The 23,308-nt window shown below is 46.0% G+C and overlaps 2 protein-coding genes and 1 long non-coding RNA gene across 6 annotated transcripts in view; 1 reads left to right on the top strand and 2 right to left on the bottom strand.

Moving 5' to 3' along the window:
* chsy1 (chondroitin sulfate synthase 1) overlaps window positions 1–12,750 on the bottom strand; it is a 40,195-nt gene extending 27,445 nt beyond the window's left edge. The window contains exons 1-2 of the mRNA XM_012861631.3: window positions 12,020–12,750; window positions 9,442–9,937 (exon numbers count right to left, since the gene is read on the bottom strand). Of these exons, the coding sequence (XP_012717085.1) occupies window positions 9,442–9,937; window positions 12,020–12,327 (804 nt within the window). The 5' untranslated portion in view covers window positions 12,328–12,750. The remainder of the gene's footprint in view (window positions 1–9,441; window positions 9,938–12,019) is intronic.
* Window positions 12,751–12,877: 127 nt separating this feature from the next.
* Window positions 12,878–14,100, top strand: LOC110368478. 3 transcript variants are annotated; one of them, XR_002428106.2, is made up of 5 exons: window positions 12,878–13,002; window positions 13,093–13,255; window positions 13,331–13,386; window positions 13,535–13,635; window positions 13,739–14,100. It is a non-coding gene; the product is annotated as an uncharacterized LOC110368478 (long non-coding RNA). The 3 variants fall into 3 exon arrangements; XR_002428105.2 differs by having other exon boundaries at window positions 12,890–13,255; XR_004930917.1 differs by having other exon boundaries at window positions 12,890–13,255; window positions 13,824–14,100.
* A 2,009-nt stretch (window positions 14,101–16,109) lies between these two features.
* On the bottom strand, window positions 16,110–21,801 carry selenos (selenoprotein S). Of its 2 annotated transcripts, none has more exons than XM_012861632.3 (6): window positions 21,531–21,780; window positions 21,185–21,316; window positions 19,175–19,281; window positions 19,011–19,097; window positions 18,148–18,220; window positions 16,110–16,992 (listed from the first exon to the last, which is right to left on the bottom strand). In XM_012861632.3, the coding sequence occupies exons 1-6, from the start codon at window positions 21,622–21,624 to the stop codon at window positions 16,916–16,918; spliced, it is 570 nt and encodes a 189-aa protein (XP_012717086.1). In that variant the 5' UTR covers window positions 21,625–21,780; the 3' UTR covers window positions 16,110–16,915. The 2 variants fall into 2 exon arrangements, with proteins under 2 accessions (XP_012717086.1, XP_021171652.1); XM_021315977.2 differs by having other exon boundaries at window positions 16,916–16,992; window positions 21,185–21,313; window positions 21,531–21,801.
* Between the last annotated feature and the right edge of the window lie 1,507 nt (window positions 21,802–23,308).

Below are 23,308 nucleotides of genomic sequence, written 5' to 3' on the forward strand. Positions count from 1 at the left end.
AAACTATCAAAGTACAACAAATGGAAGAGAGGCAACAAAATCTGAATTTTAGCGCATGCTCAGCGGCTGTGAACATAAATGCCATCAATGATGCCTCCTCAGTGATCCGTCTATGAAGCGGAAACACATGGTGACAACCTGTATGGTCATTGTAAGACTCTTAGAAACTAATCTCCTCTAATTGGATACTGGAGGCTTAGAATCTGTGCGGTGGCTGATTGTGATGAGCATCATGCTAGTGCCTGGTGAATGGAGCTGCCGCTTCCCAGCAACGCTCCTCCTTCCACACCATGGGGAAACAACTCGTTGGGATTTAGAATATCGCAGGAAAACACCCTGTCCTTTAGTAAGAGGCCAAGATAACTAAACTCACTTAGCTCAGGATGTGGCAGTGAGATGAACACCAACAGGTTAACGCCTCAGCCAACGCCAACTCAGTTTGGAGAAGATTCCAGGGAAAAGCGAGGGCTCCAGTAGAGCGTAGAAACGGTCCTTTCCCATGATCGGGTTTCCTTCTGGCATTTTTAATCACATGTTTGTTTCTAGCCTCAACAGGTTTGCCCGTAGACGGTGTGAGTTGGACATGCAAGTCATCACAATTCTGCTGAACAACCACACAGACACCCCTGAGTAAGCACACAAACCCTGACTGATGCAATCAGTGAAAGGTTTGCAGGAGGCATCCTCTGGTACCGCCTGGACTCTACAGTCAGGCTTTTCCCAAGCCCCACCCACCCACTAGCGCCCACTCTGGACCTCACCCTCGACTGCATAAACAAAAGTCTACAACTTATCGTGTGAAAGACTAAATAAGATATGCTTTTGTTTTTTTACACTGCCCCAGAACCTGGAGGATTTTAGCTCAAGCTATTGGTATTCAGTGTTGCAGGAAGCACGACAGATCTGTGAAGAAAAGTTAGAGTTAAATAAAAGTATTCAGAAGAGTTACAAGATAGGTGGTTTAAAGCTGTTGACTACTAGCCGTTACATCAATAGCTAGATGTCGTGGGTAGGTGGAAGTAACGCAGAAGTAACGCAGACGTGCTTTAAATATCTGATACAGAGGTTCTGATTGGCTCAGGTTTCATTATAAACGGTCCAGTTGGTCATGTTGGGACCGGTAAAAGTCCAGGTGGACCAAACGTTCTCCTGTCCCCGAGCTCTGCAGCGCTGCTAACGCACCGTCACCTACGAGCTGTCAACACACAGCATGGTCAATGGGCACATTTCCTACAACTATTGCAAAACGCCACGCAACCGACCGGTACAGGAACCCCGGGGCTGATGTGTTGAGACATCGCTCTTAGGGTTTATTGCACATGGGCTGGAACAGGCAGCAGCAACTACCAGGGTCAGTCTCCCAGCTTCTGCTTAGACTCCACCAGCCAACTCCCAAACGCTCCTGCTGCGCCTCCCAGCCATCAGGCTGCACAGCACGCCACTGTAACGCCTCAAGATGATCAGTTGGTGGACTAAGGGGCTTTTTAGCTCTGACTAGTCGCTGAGGAATCGGGAGAAAGCATGAAGATGTGAGTGAGTAACAACCAGCGTGGTTAAATAGCTGCAGTAAGCCGGCCGGGTCCAATGGCAGAGGTCTCTGTTGAGATCAGCTTCTGCACAGAGAAGGAAGAGCACGGCTAACTGGTCCATCTCCAAACTGCATTCAGGAACACGCTTGTAGAAGGTAGAGCATTTCATGGAAAATGCTTCAGCTGAGCTGAAGGGAAAAAACAAAAGTGGGCACTTGTTAAATGCTCCAGTGGGCAGAACCGGAGCCACTAAATGAGAATGCAAATGAAAGAAGTGACGAAGCTGAAGCTAAAGCGAGGCTGCCAGGCAGGGGGAAGCTTAGAAAGGCCTGGCAGAAGCTTTGGCAGCTCTGCACGCCACCCAGGAGAACGGAGGATTAGGCAGTTGACTCAGCAATGCAGCCTTGTGATTCCCATTAAGTGAGTTAGAGCCACAGGTTGGAGCTGGCACTCCTTCAGCTTACAATAAAAGGCTATTGTTGACCCCCCCACCCCCCACCACCCCCCACCAGGGGTATTATACTGGATGGAGTTTGGAGGCCACACCATTAAAGTGCAGTGTCAACGTAATGTGCACTTAGAGAAGGCCCTGATATATTAGTGGCCCATAATTGTAGCGAGGTGTCTGAGGCCATATAGCCCCAGATCTGCCCCCCCCCCCCCACCCCCCCACACACGCAGCCGGCGTCTCCACACTGGCTCCCACTGAAATATGGATTATTTTAATTCATATCTTTTTGTCTATTAAACCAAAAAAACTTAAATCACATCCCAGGGGTTGCATACTTGGACATCCCTATAAATATTCTAATATAAACCTGTAACTCAGTTCCAGAAGGGAAACTCATTTATTGTGCAGTTCATTACAAACATAACATCACTCTAGCTGATTGCTGCACATACAGGTCCCAAAGTCAGCCTGTCTGACATCCAGCATGTGACTGCTGGGCGGCAGACGTCCAGGAGACGATCACTGACACCCTCTACAGGGGGGGCGCACCACCAGATGTCTGATAAAAGACGCTGGCTCTGGTTCAGAGTGCCGTATCCACGCATATCGAAGGGAAGTTTACTGGAAGGAAAAAAGAAAAAGACGCTCATCCAACAGAGATAACGGCAGCCTTCAGGGGAATGCGAGGCAAAGCCAATTCAGCCCATCCAGATCACGGGCGGCGTGCCTTCAGTCAAGCTAATCCTGGGCCAGGGACAGGAGGAACGTCTTTCCTGGGCTGAGCAGAGGGACCACTGGACCGTGGTGCTCAGTCCTCTTTTCTGATGAAAATAAACTTAGCATTTTATTTAGAAATACAGTTCAGAGTCCATCAGTCAGTGACAATGTGGGGCGCCCTGCCATCAGTTGATTTTGGTCCATTTTCTCAAGTCTATAGTCAGAGCAGCTGACCACCGGGATGTTTTACAGGACTTCATGCGTCCCTTTACCCTGCCCTGGTTAGACTTCCTGCTGTAACATCCACCATTTCCCTCTCACTGATTGGCCAGCAAGCCTTGGCTGAACCCAGGCTGATCACCTCCATCCCACGCCGCATGGCTACAGTAATTTATGCAGAAGGAGCCACAAGCGAGCGCAGATCCTGCACAGTACATGGACATGCTGTCATTTTCAGTATGTATGAAGAAATATTCATTTTCTCTAAGGAAATGATAGTTTTCTTCAGCCATAAGCCCGAATTATCTAAATTAACAGCCATAAATATCACTGAGTAAATAATCTATTTGATCTGAACTGTTTCTGCGCCGCTAAGCTAACTGATTGACGCACACGCATCAGTCTTCCTTCAGCCCTCAGGTCCAGAGGTGAGGTCTCCTGGTCGGGTCTCCCTCTGGCCTGAGATCAGGGGATCGTTGTGCGTTTGCTTTCCTCGCTCCCAGACGGTGGAGTCACGGAGGCAAACTAACGTTTCCTTCTCCACGTCCACTTCTACTTGGGAAGAAGGGGAAAAAATTAGCATTCTGCACATTCTGTATCCCAGTGCTGTGGTGCTGCAGACACAAGCTGTCTGTTGTTCCTGCTGCAGGGCTATAATTCACGCTAATTCAGCACTCTCGCCTCCACTTTCTGTTTATTTTTGAACTGTGAGCATAAACATTCATTGCTGGGCCGACTTCCACAGCGGCAAAGTGACAGTCGACGGGTCTTGGACGCGGTGGCCACAGGATGTCTGAAAATACCCGAGGCTGACCACATGCGGCGCTTTCTGAAAGCGCTCGACAAGTTCTATTCACGCTGACGGTCCAAGCTGTCGACTTCTGCCTTCCTGGAAAGTCTGAGATGAATCTAGCGACTATGGCGGCAGGTTTTCCCAGCCACAGCGAACTAAACACAGCTGTTGCACGACAAGCTTAGAAAAGGTCAACAGTTGGGATTTCTAAGGAAGCAGAAGACACTCTGGCCCTAATGGTCTGCTGGGTGGACAAGATTTATGCATCATCTGCTGGAAAGGCCAAAAGCCTCTCCCCAGCATGAACACCAGAGACATTTAGGAGGACGGGCAGACACTTTGCTGAGGACGTGTCCGTAGTTGCTTCCAAGACGCAAACTTCGCAGCTGGAGGTTTTCTGCTAGAAATGAGCTGTGCCAGCAGGAATGTGGAGCGGGAGCGTCAGTCTACAGCACAGCAGCGGGAGGAGATGATGCCGAGCTAAAGCCAAACCCTGAAAATCCAAAAACTCTATCAAAGCATCCTGATATCTGATCGTCCTCGCTGGATTCCTGTCTGAATTACACATTCCAGCCTGCGCCGCACCAGATGCAGCAGAGCGTTGGAGTCTCTTCGGTGCCACAAGAAATGGGCAGGAGACCTGCAACGCCGTCCTGTTTGGAACAGCTCACTATTAAGACAGCCCGATGGAAAAAATACGCATGGAAAGCACAAAGACAGCCTTAACAGCCAAACCACCAAACAAGGGCCGCTGATAAATAAGAGGCACCGTTGGTGTCAGCATTGGAGAGAGACGGTGTCCGTGGCAACGGCTTCTCTCTCCAATCCTTACATTTTACCGTATGAGACTTCCTCATCAAACACGGCCGTAGTCGTGAGTTTCGCCACAGATTCGCTCTACATGTCCGTTTATGGTGGCGGTGCTGCAGGTTCTTAGGGGGTGTTCAAATAAATGTTTAGCCAAACTGAACTGGAACTACTTTATCTTCTTTATGTGACATGTTGTCATTCCTTAATATTTCTAACTTTAAAAAAAAGAATATTTTTACGCTACTGACTTCAAATTGTCATAGAAACGACTCCTTTATCAGTCTGCAGTTGCATGACCAAGAAGTTCATTAACAAACCAGAACAAAAAAAAAATAATGCATAACTTGTGTTCCAACTTCAATAACTAAAAACTGGTTAGCAGGACAACAAACTGGACTGCTCAGTTAAAATGTTTAAAGTGTTACCCCTACAAAGACACCTAGCTTTAGCATTTACTCCAGAGGGTGGAAGAACAGCATCTAAGCTTTTTTTCTGGCGGTTAAAGGGTCACTGACCATCACGTTATATTAGCACGGAGGATAATTCGGATGGTTAGGATTAAAGGGGCATCGTCACATACTATGACTTTTTAGGATTTCTACACCAGTAGCTCACTCTGGTTGCATGCAGAGGTTTTCCGATTAAATTATTATCGTGCACCCCATTAGTATATTTTATTCGTTTTTCACTTTGTTTTGGTTCTTGTTAGCAAACAAAGCGCTTTGTTTATATTTACCATAACAAGACAACGTGACCGGAGGTACGATGCTGGGCATGCGTGCAATGAGTAAACAAAGAGAAGCAATGGAGGCCAGAGAGTCAGCTCCGTCCAGCAGAGGTGAAAACAGAAAGAGGTAAAGTAACCATGTAGATCAGCTTGGTCCTGGACCACGCCGAGTCGTTGCAGGACGGTCTGCTGGCTCTTTCAGTAGCAGCGGTAATTATCGCCATCTTGCTTTCTAACGGTTCTGCGGTGCACAACAATGTTTCCGTCTGCTGATCGAGCCTGTTAAGTTCTTTTGTGGTTCAAAAAGCACTAAGTAAAGACTATCAGGACGAGTATGAGTATGAGCCGCCTTTTAATTAACAATAAAAACATTCAAACAGGCTGCAACAACACAGGCTCAGGACGCTCCTTACAGTTTTGCTGTTGTCTGCAGAGATCCCTGCGGCTGCCGCGCTAACCTGGACTCTAGACTTCACAGCAGGCAGCGCTCCACAGAACATGTTTTCTTCCCAATAGCCTCTTACACCTCCTGACGTCGATGCAGAGCAGACTGCCTCGAATGTTTTCAGCCACCGAGACCAGCCAGGCCAGAAACTGGCTGCTTCATGCCATGGCAGCGTCTTCATGTTCTGCTGAGATCCATGTTTTGGTCAACATCTTCCTTTCAGATTACATTTAAGGTTTATTTTTCCTTTAGAATCATGTTAGCCAGTTCAATTTAAGTAGCACACTCCTTCACGCCCTCCGGCCTGTGGACCAGTGAGCTGCTGCCCCCTCCTCTCCTACATGCATGATCGTACTTGTGCCTGCATGCAAAATGCCTCAACAAGTCTGGAGGCACTGCACAACAGCTTTGTATGTTGAAATGTCACCCATCCTGAACCTTTCTGTAAACCTTTAAGACTCCAGTTCCTGTAAAAACATTAGAACAACCCGTCTTTAGAGGCCTCGACTAGAAAGAAACAAAGAAACTTTTTTTTTTCTCAGACCGAGACAGAGATGAACGGTGTTAGCAGGAGAGTCACGGAGATAAGAGCATGTGGAGGCATTGCTGGTGTGTGGGTGGATGACTTCCTGTATGTGGCCCATCATGAGGCAGCCTGGCTGAGGAGAACCCGGCACGCAGAAAGAGATCCAAGGTGAACTGCAGGGTCACATATTTAGCTGCTTGATAATTGGCCCTTACTGGGACTTTCACAGGCATTTCTGAGGCCTGGAGTGTTGATGTGACTCACGTCTGAATGCCGTCACTTTAGCAGTCTGATCACACCGTTCTGCTGCACTTTTTCAGCCTGAACCCATTTCCAACGTATCAACGCTCAATATCACAATTCCTGCCAGCAAGACTAAAAGCAGCTCTTAGTGACGTCATTTTAGGAACAATCTCTCACAATCTAAATTTATTCTTACAATTTTACCTCGGTAAGATAAAAGTTATTCACAAAGCACCTTAGGCCTTAAGAGAGCTCCTAAAGTGGAAAAATGTCAGGAGTGGGGAGGACTTTTTGAAGCAGGAAGATGGTGGAAACAGAGAGAGCTGATTGGCTGATCCACCACCTAAACTGGGGAGGAAATGAGCACAGAAACTTTAACAATCATACAACTATTAATATGTAGATAAGATCAATGTCATCATCCCAAAGGGGGGGGGGGGGGGTAATTAGCTTCAGCAGCCGGGCGGGTTAGTAACACCATTTTTTAGAATAACATTGAATAATTGGGAATAAAAAGTGCAAAAAATGTACAAACAATATAGCGCAGAGGGATTCCATTAGCATTTACAGACTGTAAAATCCTCTCAATAGACATATTAAAAGATTTGGAAAAGGTCGCAGAGAAAGAAATACTCTAGACAAGGTAAAGTAGAATAATATCCACTCTATATACACAGAGGGAAGCATTAAAAGAGGAGAAAAAGTTTTTGCTGTAAGGTGCATGATGTCGGCAGCCTTAATGGTCATGAAGCCATCTCCTCCCTGGCCTTTCATCGCTGCACGCACCACTCCTCACCTTCCAGGCTGCCGTGTAAAGTCAGGGAAAAAGAGGCACTGATGTTGCGCTTCAAAGTCCACCTATTTGCGACATGATCCAGGTGAAAATTGATTTATTTTGTTTATCTGGTCTAACGGGTTCATTTCTCTCCTTTGATTGATCGAAGAAACACCTAAAAAAGCAACATCTGTTCTCCTAGTTATCAATCCCAGCTCTCAGAAGACAGGGTCACACCTAGCAACGCGGTCCACCACATCTCCTCCCCAAGATAGTAGCTGATAGATGACAGAACGCCTATCTGAATCGCTCTGAAGCTAAATTTCCTCCTCAGCAGTTTTTAGACTAAGACTGGCGCTCTCTACGAGAACTCTGAGGATCTTTGCAAATACAATCTCCGCTCTTTTTATTCCATTTTAAAACCGTAACAACTTTTATTTAACTCAAGAGCTTAAGGAAAACAAGTTTTTTCCATCCCCGGCACGTGGCTTGAAGGTTTCCCACCTGTTTCATAGTTTTAACTACAGCGTCTACACTGCCTATCAGTCTGGTAAGGAGCTGGTAGAGCTGATTTAAAACGCGGGACTAAAAAGGTCAGCCTCATCAGGTTACAACCAATCACATAACTACGGATGGATCGCAAAAAACTCCAAGTGACGCGTTCTGTTCTTTCAATTTGTACTCTGTGAAACATGTCATGGCATCGAGCAAACTCTCCAGTGGATATCTTTTTTTTGCAGCTTTGGTCTAAAAAAAAAAAAAAAAAAAAAATCAGAGGATACATTGACTGTTATGGCCCGCATTGTGATTGGTCCGGTCTGTTTTGGGCCGGAGGGAACGCAGCCTCACCAGACTGACTGACGCTCTGTGTAATTCACCTTCCTACCAAACTAAACCGTTTAAATGCAGTCTGTTCCATGCAGCGTCCCAACAACAGCTGCATTTCAGTCACCTGAAACACACGAGCCAACTTTAAGCCATAGGGAGCAGAATTTTAGCCCCGGTGTGCAGCAGAGGTGCACGCTGGGGGATGTTCAGGGATACGATTGTCTCAATGCATCATGGGGCCTGTAGTTTTGTCACATGATAAAAGCACCTGTGTTTTCTAATATCCATTCTTTAAAATGAGCCTTAAATGAAGCTCTGCAGATAATCAACTTAATGTATATTTCCACATTAAGCCCTTCCAGAACCAGCAGTAGTCTCAGTTCAGACCCATAAAGCAGAACCTCATTGCTACAATAGAACACCGGTGATGTTAACACAAAACTATCATATTACAGTCATCAGAAGCTTCCCTTCCCTCTCAGGAAGCCGTGCTAGGCAGACGTGGGAAGGTTCTGCTTCCCAGCCCAGCTTCACGGTGCTTTGGTGACGTTCTGCAGGGGAACCCAAAACCTGCCTGGAGCCTGGAGAAGCCCAGCCGTGCATTTACGGCACAGCGCCCAGACGTTAGTGTGGTACCGTCAAGCATCATCTCCATGGGAACTAAATGTTAAATACTGTTAGGAACATAAAAGCTGCGAGCGCTACGAGGTGGCACTGCAGCGTGGCAGAAGCAAAGACACGCAGTGGGAACCCTGCAGCCCCCCCCCCCCCCCCCCCCCCCCCCCTCCTCCAGCTACTGAGAAAGTGGTCTGCTGCCTGGAGTGCAGTCTTATTGGAAAACTTGCAGTCATGCCCCGCACACTGCAGTTATTTGCCCAGTAATGAGCTCATCTAGACGGGCCATTAATACGGAGAACAAACTACTCGACTGTACGCGGGCAACAGTAAATATTAGCCTAGAAGATAAGGATGGAGGGAGTAAACAGGCAGAGATAAGGAGAGGAATGTTTAAAGGTTTCCAGCTCGCTCTGCCCGCTCCTCCACTGCTCCTCTGATTTCACCTGCTTTCTGCTCAGCTTGGCTCTAATGCTCGCTCTGGCAGGCAGTAGTGTCAGCATCCACCAGGAGCCAGGACACAGTTCCAGCCCCCTACAGCTTTGGATTGACTTCCACTCCTCTCTTCTTAGACAAAAACAGCCTGAGTAAAGGGACCAACGAGCTTCCAAACGACCATTTCACCTGTTAGCTTTGTGGACCAACCCGGTCCCCATGTGGAAGAATAACTCCCCATCTCTGCCCCCGTTACGGTCAAATTAGACATTTACCCATGAATACCACAAAAGCTGGGCTTTGTAAATAAAATAAAAAGTATTCCTACCTCGTAGGACCAGACGCACTGGACCTTGGCGAACCTCCTCACACAGCGGCCCACCTCCACGTCCTCATGGGTCGTGTACATCTCCTGCAAACATTCCCGGATGTGGGGCACCATCCTCCTGAGGACCTCGCGGCTCATGATGACCCCCGGACCGCCCATGCAGAAGTTCTCCCCGGGTTCTAGGGCCAGCTTCCCGAGTTCATCGCGGGCCCCCATCCCCGTCTGGCCCAGGAAGAGGGCCTCGCTGCTGTTGAGGCTTCGCAGGAAGCTCTCCAGCTTCTCGCTCTTGATGTAGACGTCGTCGTCCGCCCTCATGAACCACTCGTACTTGTCCAAGTAATGGTCGTGCATGTACTTCAGCATCATGAAGGACTTCTTCTGTGGTGGGTAGGAATCGTCCACGTTCCTCAGGGCCACGATCGGGATGGGGATGGAGGTGTCGGAACCCTCGCTGGAGAAGAATTCAACCCTACCTGGGATGGTCTGAGCCCATGTCCTGTGAAAACAACAGAGACACAAAGTGAGGGAAAGCCTTCTGGGTAATGTATGCCAATGAAACCCGAACACTACGACCAACTCCAAGACAAAAGTCGTTGGTCTAAAGGCCGTTTGAGACCACATCATGGCATCAGTGCAGCGGCAGCTTCATTACGCTCTCCTCAGGGTGTTGGGATGTGATGACCGACTTTCATCAAACTTTAATTAGCCTATTAATACTTTATCCAGCAGCCAGGTGCTGCAGGCATTTCCATATTTGCAGGACTTCAGAGGCTGCAACCTGGGAGCGCTTTTGTTCCATGTGGACGGCAAATAGGGCCAGAACTTTACCACACAGAACTTCTGTTGGTCCAAAGCAGAACGATCTAGCTGCGATGTTCAGCGCCGACAGAAACTCCATATCCACGTCATTTAAAAGGTGGCGCCAGCAGCACAAAAGAGAAGAAAAGAGGTTTTCCTCAGGGTACCGGTGTGTTTCAGCAGGAGGCCTAAACCTTAATCCTGAATGATCTCACCCTGCACACAGGCAGCTGGCTGCAGATCGACTGATAGATACATGTTATTTTCAACCATCTTATTCAATGACTTGATTCTCTGATCAGCTCCGTGGCGCCTCGGAGTTCTGAAACACTCCATATTTCAGAATCAGGATTAACTTTATTCCCCGCGTTCGAGGGCACAGACAACCACTCTGACTTGGGACTCTGACGCTCACATCGTGTGAAAAGCAAGCAGAAGAGCGACTGCAACCTATACGGCAGAGGTCGGCCCATATTTGCGGTTTTTCCTTCCTGTATCGGAATCGGCCAATCAGCATGAGGCGCACACATTGCGGCTGTTATTATTAGCTGGTTTAAACGGGAATTTTGAGACTTTGTTTGCGTCTTTTTTTATCATGTAAATGGAGGAAGAAAAAGAAATATCGGCTTCAATAATGCCCCCCACAAAAAAAACAAAAACAATAAAAACTTAAAATCGGCAGCCCGTATCGGGTATCGGTGAGACCGATGTCACAATATTCGGTATTGGCAATAAAAATTTTTTTTATTTTTTTTACTCGGCGGAGTAGCTGGCAATCTCTTGACTGTGAAAGGTGTTTTTCCAAATAAAACGGAGGACTTCCTCTTAGGTGGAAAGGTTAGACAGAGCAAAGTCCTTTGCGTTCTCCGTTTGTCGGCTGGTTTATTCTATTGCTTTTCCCCCAAGCCTAGGCAAACAACAACAAAAACACACACACAACCAACCAGCCACTGACACATGACGGAGTTTACGAACAAAAAGTCAGAAACACGCTAGAACGAGGGGATTGGGGTCTCTCTTCCTTTAAAAACTGCTGGCCGTATTTAGCCACGCCGACTGAGGCTCCTGGAGACGCGGCTGCACCCAGGTCAGCTTTCTGGTACAAGTTGCTGGATATTTGTGCTCTCATTTGCTGCATAACTAAAATATACCAGGGGTTTAATAAAAAAAGAGGCCCAGTTAAGCTAACAGTCACGCTGGGCTGTGGGAGGAAGCCGGAGTACCGGGAGAGAACCCAGGCATGCACAGGGAGAACGTGCAAAAGAACCCAGGCCCGGGTTTAAAGCCAGGACCTTTGTGCTGCAAGGCCTTTAAGATGGAGTATAAACATGGAAAAGATTAAAAAAAATAAAGAGTGTGAATTCTGCCTGTTGCTATGTTGTTGTTTATACTGTCAGCACTCTAGAAATGAGGCCCTATAAGCTACTTCTGCTCCTCTTTCTTCTGGAAGTGCAGAGAGTCCGTTTAAACGTGGCTTCATGGTTCATGTATTTCTGCTGCTGTTTTATGGTAAATGACAGAATAAAAGAAACATCGCGACATCAGCGGAGCTTTGTTAAACCAGCAGGGGGTCCCTCCCCCTACAGCTGAACGCTGCCGGGCCCCTTACAGCCCGGGGCCCCGGCCCTGCTGACTCCAGCGGGGGGACAGTGGGGGTCCTCCCCGGGGTCTGGGTGTGCTGACAGCCCGGAGGAGGCTGGCTGCCGCCCGGACGGGCCACCGCCGGATGGAGGGGAGCGGAACCGGGAGCCCGTGCTGGCTCCTCAGCCCTCCTGCTTACCTGTGTGCCGCCACGGCCCGGCTCTTCAGGTACTTCTGGGCCGTCATCACGCCGACGAACAGGAAGCTCTTGGAGCCGGAGTCGGGCTTGTCGGTGGTGGGGGAGCCGTCCGCCTGCGGTGCCCACGGGACCCCGCCGCGCTCCTTCCTCAGCCCCCCGCTGAGCCCGCAGGCTGCGGGGCTCTTGCGCTTCTGCCCGGCTCCCTTCAGCTCGGTCGCCCTGGGGAGGATGAGCCTGGAAGCCAGCGTGAAGCCGACCACCAGTCCCAGCAGAACACTAAACCAGGCTCTTCGGCTTCGACCTGCCATTCCCCGAAACTTCACCAGCTCGGCGTAAAAATGCCCGCTGCTCTGGTTCCAAGGCAGCGGCTCTCTAAAAAAGACCTAAAAAAAATAAAAGGGCTAAAAAAAACAGCCTAGCAGCTAAAGCCGGCTCGGCGGTCTTCCAGCGGCTCACACACACACCGTCTCGGAGCAGAAAAGCGCTTTTCTTCCAGATGCCCACGTAGCATCGCAGCAGTCTCCTTGAAGCCGCTACCTGGAGCCCTGGACTCCGCCGCTGCTCCCTCCGGCCAGCCAGCAGCCCGCCACCATCCACCGCCGAGCGACGCAGCGAGCGGCTTTCATTCGCGGCTTGGAGCGGCGGATCCCGTCTGGTTTGTCCCCCACACGGTAGCTGGAATGTCTGACGACCCAGCAGCTCGCGGATCTCGAAGGGTTTAATACTGGTTTGACCCAACTGGGTTTCCGTAGAAATGTTCTGACTCGCAGACGACGCAGCGTACACGTTTTCTTTTTCTTTTTTTTCTTTTTTTTTTTTTAAACCGGAAATCCCTTCTTTACCGCTGGAGTTGTCTGCAGCACACATCTAATGTGGGCAAGCTAGAGTTTCAACAGTGATAAACATTAAAATGTAGGCGAAATCAGCCTCACTAAGAACCATTGTTGATGTGCTGGCCCGTGTTCAGGGGGACTAAAAAGCAGGTGGATGTCTATTTTAAGTTTTAGTTTCAGCCCTGCAATTAAACTGTTATTGGAAGGTTGGTTATATTTCCCCTTTTTGTGGTCATCTAGTCAGAATAACTGGAGAGCTGCACGCCTCATGTTGAGCGCCACCTAGTGGCCAAATGCCTCTGAGCCTTCACGCGTTGGTTCTGCACATCAGCAATTGTTTTGTGCTTTCAGCATTTTTTATTTTGATCTTCTCGCATTTCTCGATGACCACAGAGAAGAACAGGTAAACACTCAGCATGTTTCCGTTTTTAACTTTATCTGAACACTTTTTAACATGTAAACCTCTGACATAATGCAGATGAACTTTTCCATAAGATTCTGGCTGCTTGTCACTGATTCCTGTCTGAAAAACAGGTAATTACAGTTTGTTAGCTTCTGTTTTTCCACCTGCTTTAAAAAAAAACGGTCACAAGTTCCTAATGTGGTTAAAATCAAGACTCACAGCCCCAAAGCATCAATGTTGTATTCTTTGTGACACCATCATATTTGGCCCTATACACAGATCACCACCCAGCTGGGCCAGCACTGGAGGAGGAATTTGCTCCAGGAAGACATTTTGATCCCACTCTATGCATGGCAGTGATGTTGGACTGTGAGGATGAGGTAACAACCCCACAGATGAACTCTATCAGTTGTGTCTTCTCCAGCACCACACTGAGCACATGGTAGCTCTAGCATTGTCTCCTTCTCCTAATTGATTTTCCAGATATCCACAAGACTCATCAGCAAATGTAACTGCAGTCTTCTGCAGTCCATCTTTGTACTACATTATTCTGTATCACCCTCCTGAGGAAGAGGACACCCTGAAGCCTCCTTCTCTTCTGCAGAGCCTCTCTGTTGATGGTCCAGAAAGCTGCTCTGTCCCCAGTGTCCTGTCTGTGCTGCCATTCTGATGCAGAGATGAAGGCTGATTCTGGTCACCATTGCTAACACAAGCAGACAAACACTTCAGGCACATCTGCTCCCGGTTTATCCCGATCAGTCTGATGATTACCAAAAATCAAGTTTTTGGGTAAAAAGATGTTCCGTGTGTTTTTTTTCTTTGTAAATAAAATAAAACTTTTTAGCGAATGAAGCTCTGCAGTAAAATAGTATATCTGTTTACTTTGCAAAAAATAACAATTGAAAATCTACCAATAGTGTGAATTATTACCACAAAAAACGGAAGAAATCTGTTAAAAAGTTTTTTGTCACTGCCATAAGTAATGTTTCAGCAATAGGGATAACAGAGAAACACTTGTCTGGCTTTTACTTGCATTCCTGCTGATTTAACCCCACCCTTTAATAACATCTTATCCACGTGCCAGAGAGCCGCCCAGGTTTTCCAGGGTAGACTCATAGAGATTGTTGGACACCAGGTTTTATGGTCCGTTTCAGTTGAAATCTTCGTCACTCAGTGACAACAAAAAAACAACCGGCATGACTCAGAAATGTGCATTTATTCCCCCTCAGACCTGAAACATTTGTCGTTTTTGTTCTGTCTTAAAGAAACCAACAGTGTTTCAACAGAGCCTGGTTTACATTTCTACCACCACCCGAGGTTTCAGCCCCAAAAAGCTTTATATTTCTGCTTTGGTCTAAACCCATTTCACATTAAATCCTCATGGACTGCTGCTACTGCATGATGCGTGTAAAATATTCCCACAGGACAGTGACTGCTGGATCAGCACCAGCCAGCATAAAGCACATGTGGAAAATAGATGGCATGACGTGCTAAACTAGAACCAGTTTAATTAAGTCAGCGGATCGTTGAATGTGGGCTAAAAGGTAAAAAGTCAAATACTGAAACTAACTGACTGAACCAGAGGAAATGTTTTGTTTTCTAAAACGTTCGCTGTGGCGTTTATTTCAGCTTCCTGGCATGTCCACCCGAGGACTACTCCTCAAGACAGACTCATTGGAAATGATTGAAGTCATCACACCAGCAGATTATCTCATTTGGCTTTTTATCTAGTTGCTATCAACAGTTCTTAAAGGTTTTCATGAAAACAAGCCACCAAATCAGGACCAATGTGGCCATGTCAAAATCCCTATAATATCAAAGTATTATACCAGCTTAATGGCATTAAATTGAACAATCTAATAGGATGCATTAGCTCAGAGTAACTTAAATGAAATGTACTAAAACGAACATGAGGTCCAGCTCACATCAAAATGATCCCCAAAACCTTTGGGAATGTATTCTGAGAAAGAAAAAAAAAGTGTCTGTTTTGCCTCCTGTAATATCTGGTGTAAAACTAACAGCTTTTAAGAAGCAGAGTATTATACCAAACTGGTCTTAAGCTGATGGGCAAGAGCTGCTTTGCTTCTTCAGGATCTGGACAACCTGCCGTAGTCGACGGAGCTATGAACTGTGCGCTCCGCCAGAGGAGCAACAGAGCTCAACAGCTGCCTAAAGGGGAATATCCAGCCATCAAATGTGACCTTCAGCTTAATTGTGCTTGGGTTATGCAGTTTTTAGAATGGCCTAGTCAAAGTCCAGAAGTAAATTGGATTTTGATGCTGTGTCAGGATTGGTCAGCCCAGGACAGGAAGTAGTAGCCACCACCTTCCTGAATCTGAAGCACAGATTACAAACGATTCTTTAGGTTTAGAACAATTAGCACATAGAGGTACTGATGAGGGTAAAACATTCAAACCAAAGCCTCGGCTGTCAAAAGGTCAATCTAATGGTGTCACCGTGGTAACTGTGCATATTTACAGCACCTTCCAAAGTATTCATTTAACATTATTGTATTTTACAAATTTTATCTGATTCTCATTGCTTCATTGAGGGGGAAGGAAGAAGCTATCTGAAAAGTGTGGAGCGCATTTGTCTTTAGCCCCTGAGTCAAGAATCATCTTTTGCTGCAATAACAGCTGCGAGTCTTTTAGAGACACAAATGTTTGCCAATTGTTCTCTGCAAAATAGGCCAAGCTCAGTCAGATTGCATAAGAGCATCTGAATATCAATTTCCAAGTCATGCTCTATATTCTTAATTGGATTGAGGTCTGGACTTTGACTGGGCCGTTCTGAAGCAGGAATAGTGAAAGTACAAGGCTAAAGAACAGCGTTAAAAAAAGAGATCTATGTGTCATTTCCCTTCACAATGAACATTCACATGGCTTTATAAACGTACAGTTTATATCAGTTATAGATCAAACTTACACTCCCAGTGACAGTCTTTATTGCATTAAGTTAAGCAGAGAAACAGACAAGTCCTTACACTTGTTCAGATCCATAAAGTCAGAATGTACAGAGTGATCACCAGATACAGCTGCTGCTAGGAGCTTAACTCAAAACCTTCAGAAATACAAAATGAAATCCATGAAAAAGCACACTGACTGTGGAAGAATCAGCCAAACCTCCTGGTTGGAGACCATTTCAAGGAACGGCTTCATGTCAAGCTTTCAGTTACACAGTTTAGCCCAAAACCTGTCAAACCTGGTATCTTAGCAGGAGAGAGTGGGACCTGATACAGAACAAAAAAACTTCAACTCCAGTGAGCGTGTACACCCATTAACACATCCGTTCGTTTGAAGCTCATCATCCAATGCTCCTTCTGAAATAATGTAAGTTTATGTCAAATATTAAACATTTAGGGCCCGAAGCAGGAAGATATTGTGACAATAATGGACAGTAAAAGGATCGCTTTGGTTTGATTTTTGACTACCGTATAATCAGGTTCTCCAGCCTGAGCGAAGGAGAACCAGTTCTGGGTTCAGAGAGTGGGACGGAGTCACCTTCTGATGTGTGGTTTTCTAAATGGATGTGCTCACGTCTCTAGAGCAGAAGTTTAAGCGGTGATGTAAAAGCATGGGCTCTGTGTCACTGGCAGCTTGGTCCAGGCAGTCAGCGTGCACGTTACGCCGGAGGTGGTCAGAGCACCTCCAGCGTTTAACCTCATCCACCTGCTGACGGGCCCCTCCTCCCCGGCCTCCAGGTGCAGGAGCCTCCTGGTCCCATCAGAGGATTGTAGCCTGAAACACAGATAAAAACCTTAAAGACTCCTTCCTCCACCCTTTATGGGACGCGTCCACATGCAGACGGAGGAAAATCAGAAAGGAGACTCCTGAACTGAAGCAGTGACAGGGCCGAGCAGAATTACAACTCTCTAACCTCAGACTCCAATAGGGTTGGACACTAATTCAATATTAATACATATTGCATTATTACTTTATTCATTAAAGCTGATGTATTTCAATATACCTTAGTCTATGATTACAGCATCTGTCCTTGACTGATGTTCTGGGTTTTATTTAGTTTTAGTTTTTTAAAGCTAATATTTCTAAAATGTTATATTGGAGGAGTTTTATAAACATGGCAAAAATAATTGTCATAATTTTATACAGGCATCTGATGTGGGCTTTCTTGGCAGTCTGGGGTTTGTATTTTGTTTATACTGATATCTTTATATTGTATCGACTGAAATTCGTAAATATATACTGTGATATAGGTTTTGGCCGTATCGTCCAGCCCTGGGCTACTGTGGGTTTTATTGGGATTGATGTGAAAGACCAAGACAGCGAAATGCATAACCATCAAGTGGAAAGAAAAAGATATGCAATTATAAGTTTTTCTTTTCCAAATGAAAATGTGAAGTGAGCATTTTGTTTTAGCCGCCCTGAGGCATTGCTGAGTAGAACCATCTTTCAGCGCCATCACAGCTGCAGGTCCTCTGGGCCAGTCTCTGCACATCCAGACAGTCAAGCTCTTCCCAGGGTGCACTTCTAGTTTAAAGTCTAAGCACTGAGCTGGGTTCAGGCGTGGACTCTGGCCTGGTCAAAACGCTTCCATTGTAGATCCGGCCGCATGTTTAGGGTTGTTATCGTCCACCTGGTTTTCCACCATCTAACCAGTTTCCTTAAAGGATTGCCACGGGCTGTGAACACGTTGCCAAGGCCCGTTAAATGACTGCTCCTGTTTCTGCTGAGCCGCAGCTGGACAGGACGTGAAACTGAGAAATGCAAACAGGAGAGAGAAAGCTCCGTGTAGAAGACTGAAGAAATGAAACCCTTGCAGCTGTTGCTTCAAAGGACCTCTGCTCACAGACTTTTTCTACATATTCTAACTCTATTGGTTATCTTGCATTTCCCCCCCATACACAGGCTGATCCTGCTGCTCTGAGGACGTACCGTCACTGCGCAGCGGCTTCTTGTCCGTCTTCGGCTTCAGCGCAGCAGACGATGAGCCGGCCTCCTCGGTGCCCTGCAGGCGTCACACAGGTATCAGATACCTTTGATGTGTCACAACTAGTGTTGCACCAATGCCTTTTTTTGGCCCCAATACCCGATACCTGGCTGTGCAGTATTAGCCCATACCGATACCATCTGTTTGAAACTGATGTGTGTGTGTGTATATGAAGAACTGCATACTACTTAGGGTAGTAGAACTTTTTATTGCCTACCTGGAATGGGTGACAATAGTTGAATAAACCGTTGGCTCTCAAAGGTCAAAATAGAGCAACATTTGTGAAATTATAACATGTATAACAGTAGTGCAACAGTAAAATTACATTAATAATTGAATAATCTCTTTTAAACCCAAAGTTTTGGCTCTCAAATGCCAAAATAGTGCAACTTTCATGAACTTCTATAACATGTATAATACCAGTCGGGAGAGAGAAGGCTGCGTTCAGGTGACATACAAACATCAAAATGGTATCTGTGCCTATTTGTTGGTACTCGCTGATACCGGTACCACCATTTTAGTGCTGGATCAGGTTCCCGTCATACTGGTATCGGTGCAACACTAGTCACAACAGCAAACTACAGCTACATGCCAAGACGGGCCTGACTCCATTCTTTTACACACAGATGATCAGAAAGCAAAGCAACCGTGTTGAAGCTGTTTCTGAGCAATTACCAGGGGACCTTACAGGGGTTATACATTTAACTGCATTCTGGCAAAAAGAGCCAAAACTAAATGTGTCAGAAGTAACGCGCCAAGCTGAGGCAGCAGCCTCTGATTCTGTCCAGTTAGCCCACACTGAACTTACCTCAGACAGTTTGTTTCCTTTGGAGCTCTTCCCCTGCTTCATGTTCTCCCAGTCCTCGATCTTCTGCCTTCTCTTCTCCTCTTCTTGCTGTTGATAACGACACATTGGGTAAAGTTAAGACTGCGCCCGGCTCAGCCATGGCGCTCTCTGGTCCACCACCGCACCTGTCTCTGTTTCTCCTTAAAGATGGCAGCTTTGGCGTCCAGCTCCTCCTGCATCTTTCGCCGAGCTGCTTCCATGGCCTCCTGTCTTTTTGCCACTAGAGATGCATCTTCAGGAATAGAGAGGAAAAGCACAATCCAAGCTAAATTTTAATATGAAAGATAATGGAGCCGAACAGTCCTGGGCTGGTTATCAGTGTCTACCAAACCTAACCCCCCCGCTCTCTGCTGCGGAGATTGTGGATGCTAGCATGTTAAGAGCAGCCTTCTGCGAGCCGCGATGCTACACATAGAGCTACACATAGAGCTAGTGGATTTAACCCAGAATGCTTAGTTCAAGACAGAGTGCGGTAAGCATGTTTTGTACCACATGTATATTTTAACAATTTTATGCATTCTAATTTCATGTTGGTTTAGCAATAAAATGCTATTAAATTCAACATTAGAGACACTTTATTAATAGCTGTGGCTTTTCTGTGGCGTTCTTAAGTACGTTTTTCTGGGTGCCGCACACACTGCCGCTGGACAACGCAAGGATCCTCAACCAGAGTCTTCGTTGAAGATCCTTTAACAACTTATAGGCTAGACGTGCGAAACACACATGGTTCTCTCCACCACTGCATCAAAATAAACGAACTCTCTGTGGCTGGGCTGGCCGACCAAGAGGCTCTGGAGGAGTGCTTGGAAAATCTCAGAGGGGTTGCATTTAGTGACTCAACCTGCAGGGGGCGCAAGATAACGTAGAGGTCCAAACAGAGCAACAAGCCTCCTCTGGGAGTTCCCTGGTTTGATCCCTTGGCCTGGCAGGATCACTTTGTCGGTTCCTTGTAGGCACTTTATTTACTCATTTATTTTACTTTCAAATGTTGCCAGCATTGCATTGCTTGCTTTAAGATTTGCTGGCGTATCCTAGCTGCAAACTAGTTGCAAGCTATTAAAAATGCAAATATAGCATTTTTAATTGTATTTAGTGTTATTGATGATGTATTTCAAGAGAGTTCCTTTTTGTAAGAGTCTATAGTTGGAGTTTAAGTATAGTCAACGTCTGTACGACAACACATAATGAAAACAATCATATTTTCAAATTTACTGTCAACTTTTAACATCTTCTAACCAAAACATGGCGGGCCGCCCTAGCAGCACCTCCCACCAGGCTTAGCCAGTTTTCTGGGGGAAACTCTGAACTCCTTTTTCATGAAATGCCAGAGAAAGTACTGGAGTCATAGAGCAATACGCCCTCCCCCACCTGTTGCTGTGCACCGCTGTCTAAATGAAGACTACCTAACTTTCTCCTCGTCTGCAATAAATCTAACTTCCTTCCTCCTGGATGAGCATGCAGCCACGGGGGGCGGCTGCTTGCCATTCTGCTGTTGCCTTGGCAGCAATCCCTCATTTACTACTTTAGCTGCATTCCTGGTGAAAACACTAAACTACAGATCCCATCAGTATCCTGAACTTCTGTTCCTCTCTCAATGTTTAGATCTTCAGAAACTCTAAAAACCTGAAGGCGATACATTTATAGGTCCTGTGTTAGTTCAGTAGTTTTTAAATCATCATCATTATTATTATTATTATGATTATTATTATTGCTACTAAGGCCATGTCGGGAAAACATCACCTCATGACGTGGAATAATGCTGCTATGGGTTCAAAAGGACAAATATTTAGCAGAACCTTTGTGCTTTGGGTTCTTGTGCAGACTAATTGCATTTAGTGAGCAGCTGAATCAACCACAGGGAGAAAAACAAAAGTTAGATTTATCTCAACACAACAGTGTCATCACAAAGGCCGTTTACAGCTTCTTTGCGTTTTATGATGATCTCAGTGTCCGCTGAACAACAAGTATCCCCAAAGATGGAACTGCCACAGAGAGCATGAACGCCTGCTGCTCATAAAAGGACCTCATGTCCAGCTCCATTACTCCAACACTAGATTGGTTGTTTCTAAGGAACTGGAAGCGGACATGTTGTTAGGAAGGCGGCTTCAGTCGGACTCATGGGTCCTGATGCTGACCTTGCATTGTCTGTAGGACGGACTCCCGTCGGTTCCGGTCGGATCTCCTCTTCCTGAGCTGCTGGATGAGCACGAAGACTGCGAGGCTGAGAGCCAGCAGGTGCCACCCATACAGGGACAGGAACTCCGCTGCTGCCGGTGGGAGAGGAGAGGAGAGGAGAGGAGAGGAGAGGGTCACAATCACACCTTCAATCCTGAGACTGCACCGACCATGCTGTGGGCTTCCCCACAACAACCCATCGGCCTCATTAAACACTACTTTCTTCTGATCTCCATGTCTATAGTTCCCTGCCAGGTAAATGGTCTCTATGTAATAGGCGGAGGCATGAACGCTCCAGGAAGTTACCAGAGAAGCTCAGCGGACTGAGGTCCGGGTTCTTCAGGGGAACCTGGCGGGGAGAGTTGTCGTCGTCGACATCTGTTATTTCCACGTCATCCATTTTATCCGGCCGCTACAAACAGCCTCCGCGGTATTAAAGGCCCAGATCAGCCAGAGGCTCCAGCTCCACCTCAGTGGGTTCACAGCAAACCGACCTAAGACCAGAAACCGGCCGCTCTGTCCAGAAGATTCACGGTGACGTGTTTGTTTTCGCAGGCGTCTCTTCTTCTGTCGGCGCGTCAGAGCTTGCTTGGCGCCGCCACCTGGCGCGGAGGCATAATGACACTTATACATACATAAGTGTCATTAACACACACACACACACACACACACACACACACACACACACACACACACACACACATATATATATATATATATCATCCAGCGAAGCATATCAAATAACCAGATAAACTGTTAGAAAGTAAATGTTATGTAAAAATAAAGATCTGTGTGGATCTATGCATGACAACGATGATGGTAAAACATATTTACTTAATAAATCTATAAATAACTGGATGTGCTTTGATGAAAAAAATAATAATAAGCAGGATCTAACTGCTGGACAAGATCACAAATGGGGAGAGCTAAGGGGGCACAAACATTTTAAGACAAAAATACCGCCAAAGAAGAAATAAAGCAGAGGGGCTCCACTGAGCTATATTATACACTGGAGTGCTAATCACCGTCTGTTTGAACGAGTCGCTTTGAAGCCACCAGCCGCCATATTGGTACTCCCTATTTCCCCCCAGTAACTAGGGAATATGTGCGCTACAGCATCGAATGACGAGGATTTTCTCATGTTCAGGGGGGGCTTAAAACTTTTAAAATGTCAAATGCCATATAGTTTTATGTTATGTTCTAAAAATATGAAGTACTGAGAAAGTCATGTGCTGAAATATTTTGCATTTTATTCATTTAAATATTACGACGGCGTATTAGGGCCATTTTAGACCAAAAAAAAAAGGAAAAAAAAGTAAATTTCCGCCTAAAGACTCAGAAATTTGGAGATTAATTTCACATATTTTCCAGAAAAAAATCGGAAATTTTCTAATTTTGAAAAGTCACAAATCTCTTCCTAAAAACTCAGAAGTTTTGAGATTAATTTCACAAATTTTCAAGGGAAAACTCGGAAAATTTCGGTCGTTCATAGGTCGCACATTTGTGAGGAAATAAATCAAATATTTTCATGATTAAAGGCAGATATTTTTAACATTTAAAGTAGGATATTTTCCGACATTGTTAATTCAGAAATTTGCAAGAACAAAACTCTGCAATTTATTAGAAAAAAACTCTGAAATTTGCTGATATTTTAAAAGCAGATATTTCTGACAAATGATGCCTGAAGTTCTCTGAGATTGAAGTAGCAAATTAACGAGATGCGCTTCTAGACGTTTCCCAAAGTCTGCGGTCGCTACATGCGCTCTCTCTTCCTTGATGAGGTTGACTTCTCTCGGGTGCAGAATTGACATTATCCGCCTCGGACTTATCATCGTTTGTGAGGAAGAACCTTCCACATGGCTGCATCAAGTATGTGGCATTATGCTTCTGTAGTAACTAATGCATGGGAGTTACAAGTCACATCTGAATTTTCTGGCAGACAGCTCAGTTAGCAGTCTTTTAGTTAACGCTAATGACATGGTGCTCCGAGCACGGTCTGTTAAGCTTTGGCACCAACTGTTTAAATATTGTTAGATAATGTTCTGATACAAAGACAACTGTTTGTTATCCTTCTATATAGATAA

The sequence above is a fragment of the Fundulus heteroclitus genome, chromosome 4, assembly GCF_011125445.2.
Source record: "Fundulus heteroclitus isolate FHET01 chromosome 4, MU-UCD_Fhet_4.1, whole genome shotgun sequence".
In the NCBI taxonomy this organism is placed as follows: domain Eukaryota; kingdom Metazoa; phylum Chordata; class Actinopteri; order Cyprinodontiformes; family Fundulidae; genus Fundulus; species Fundulus heteroclitus.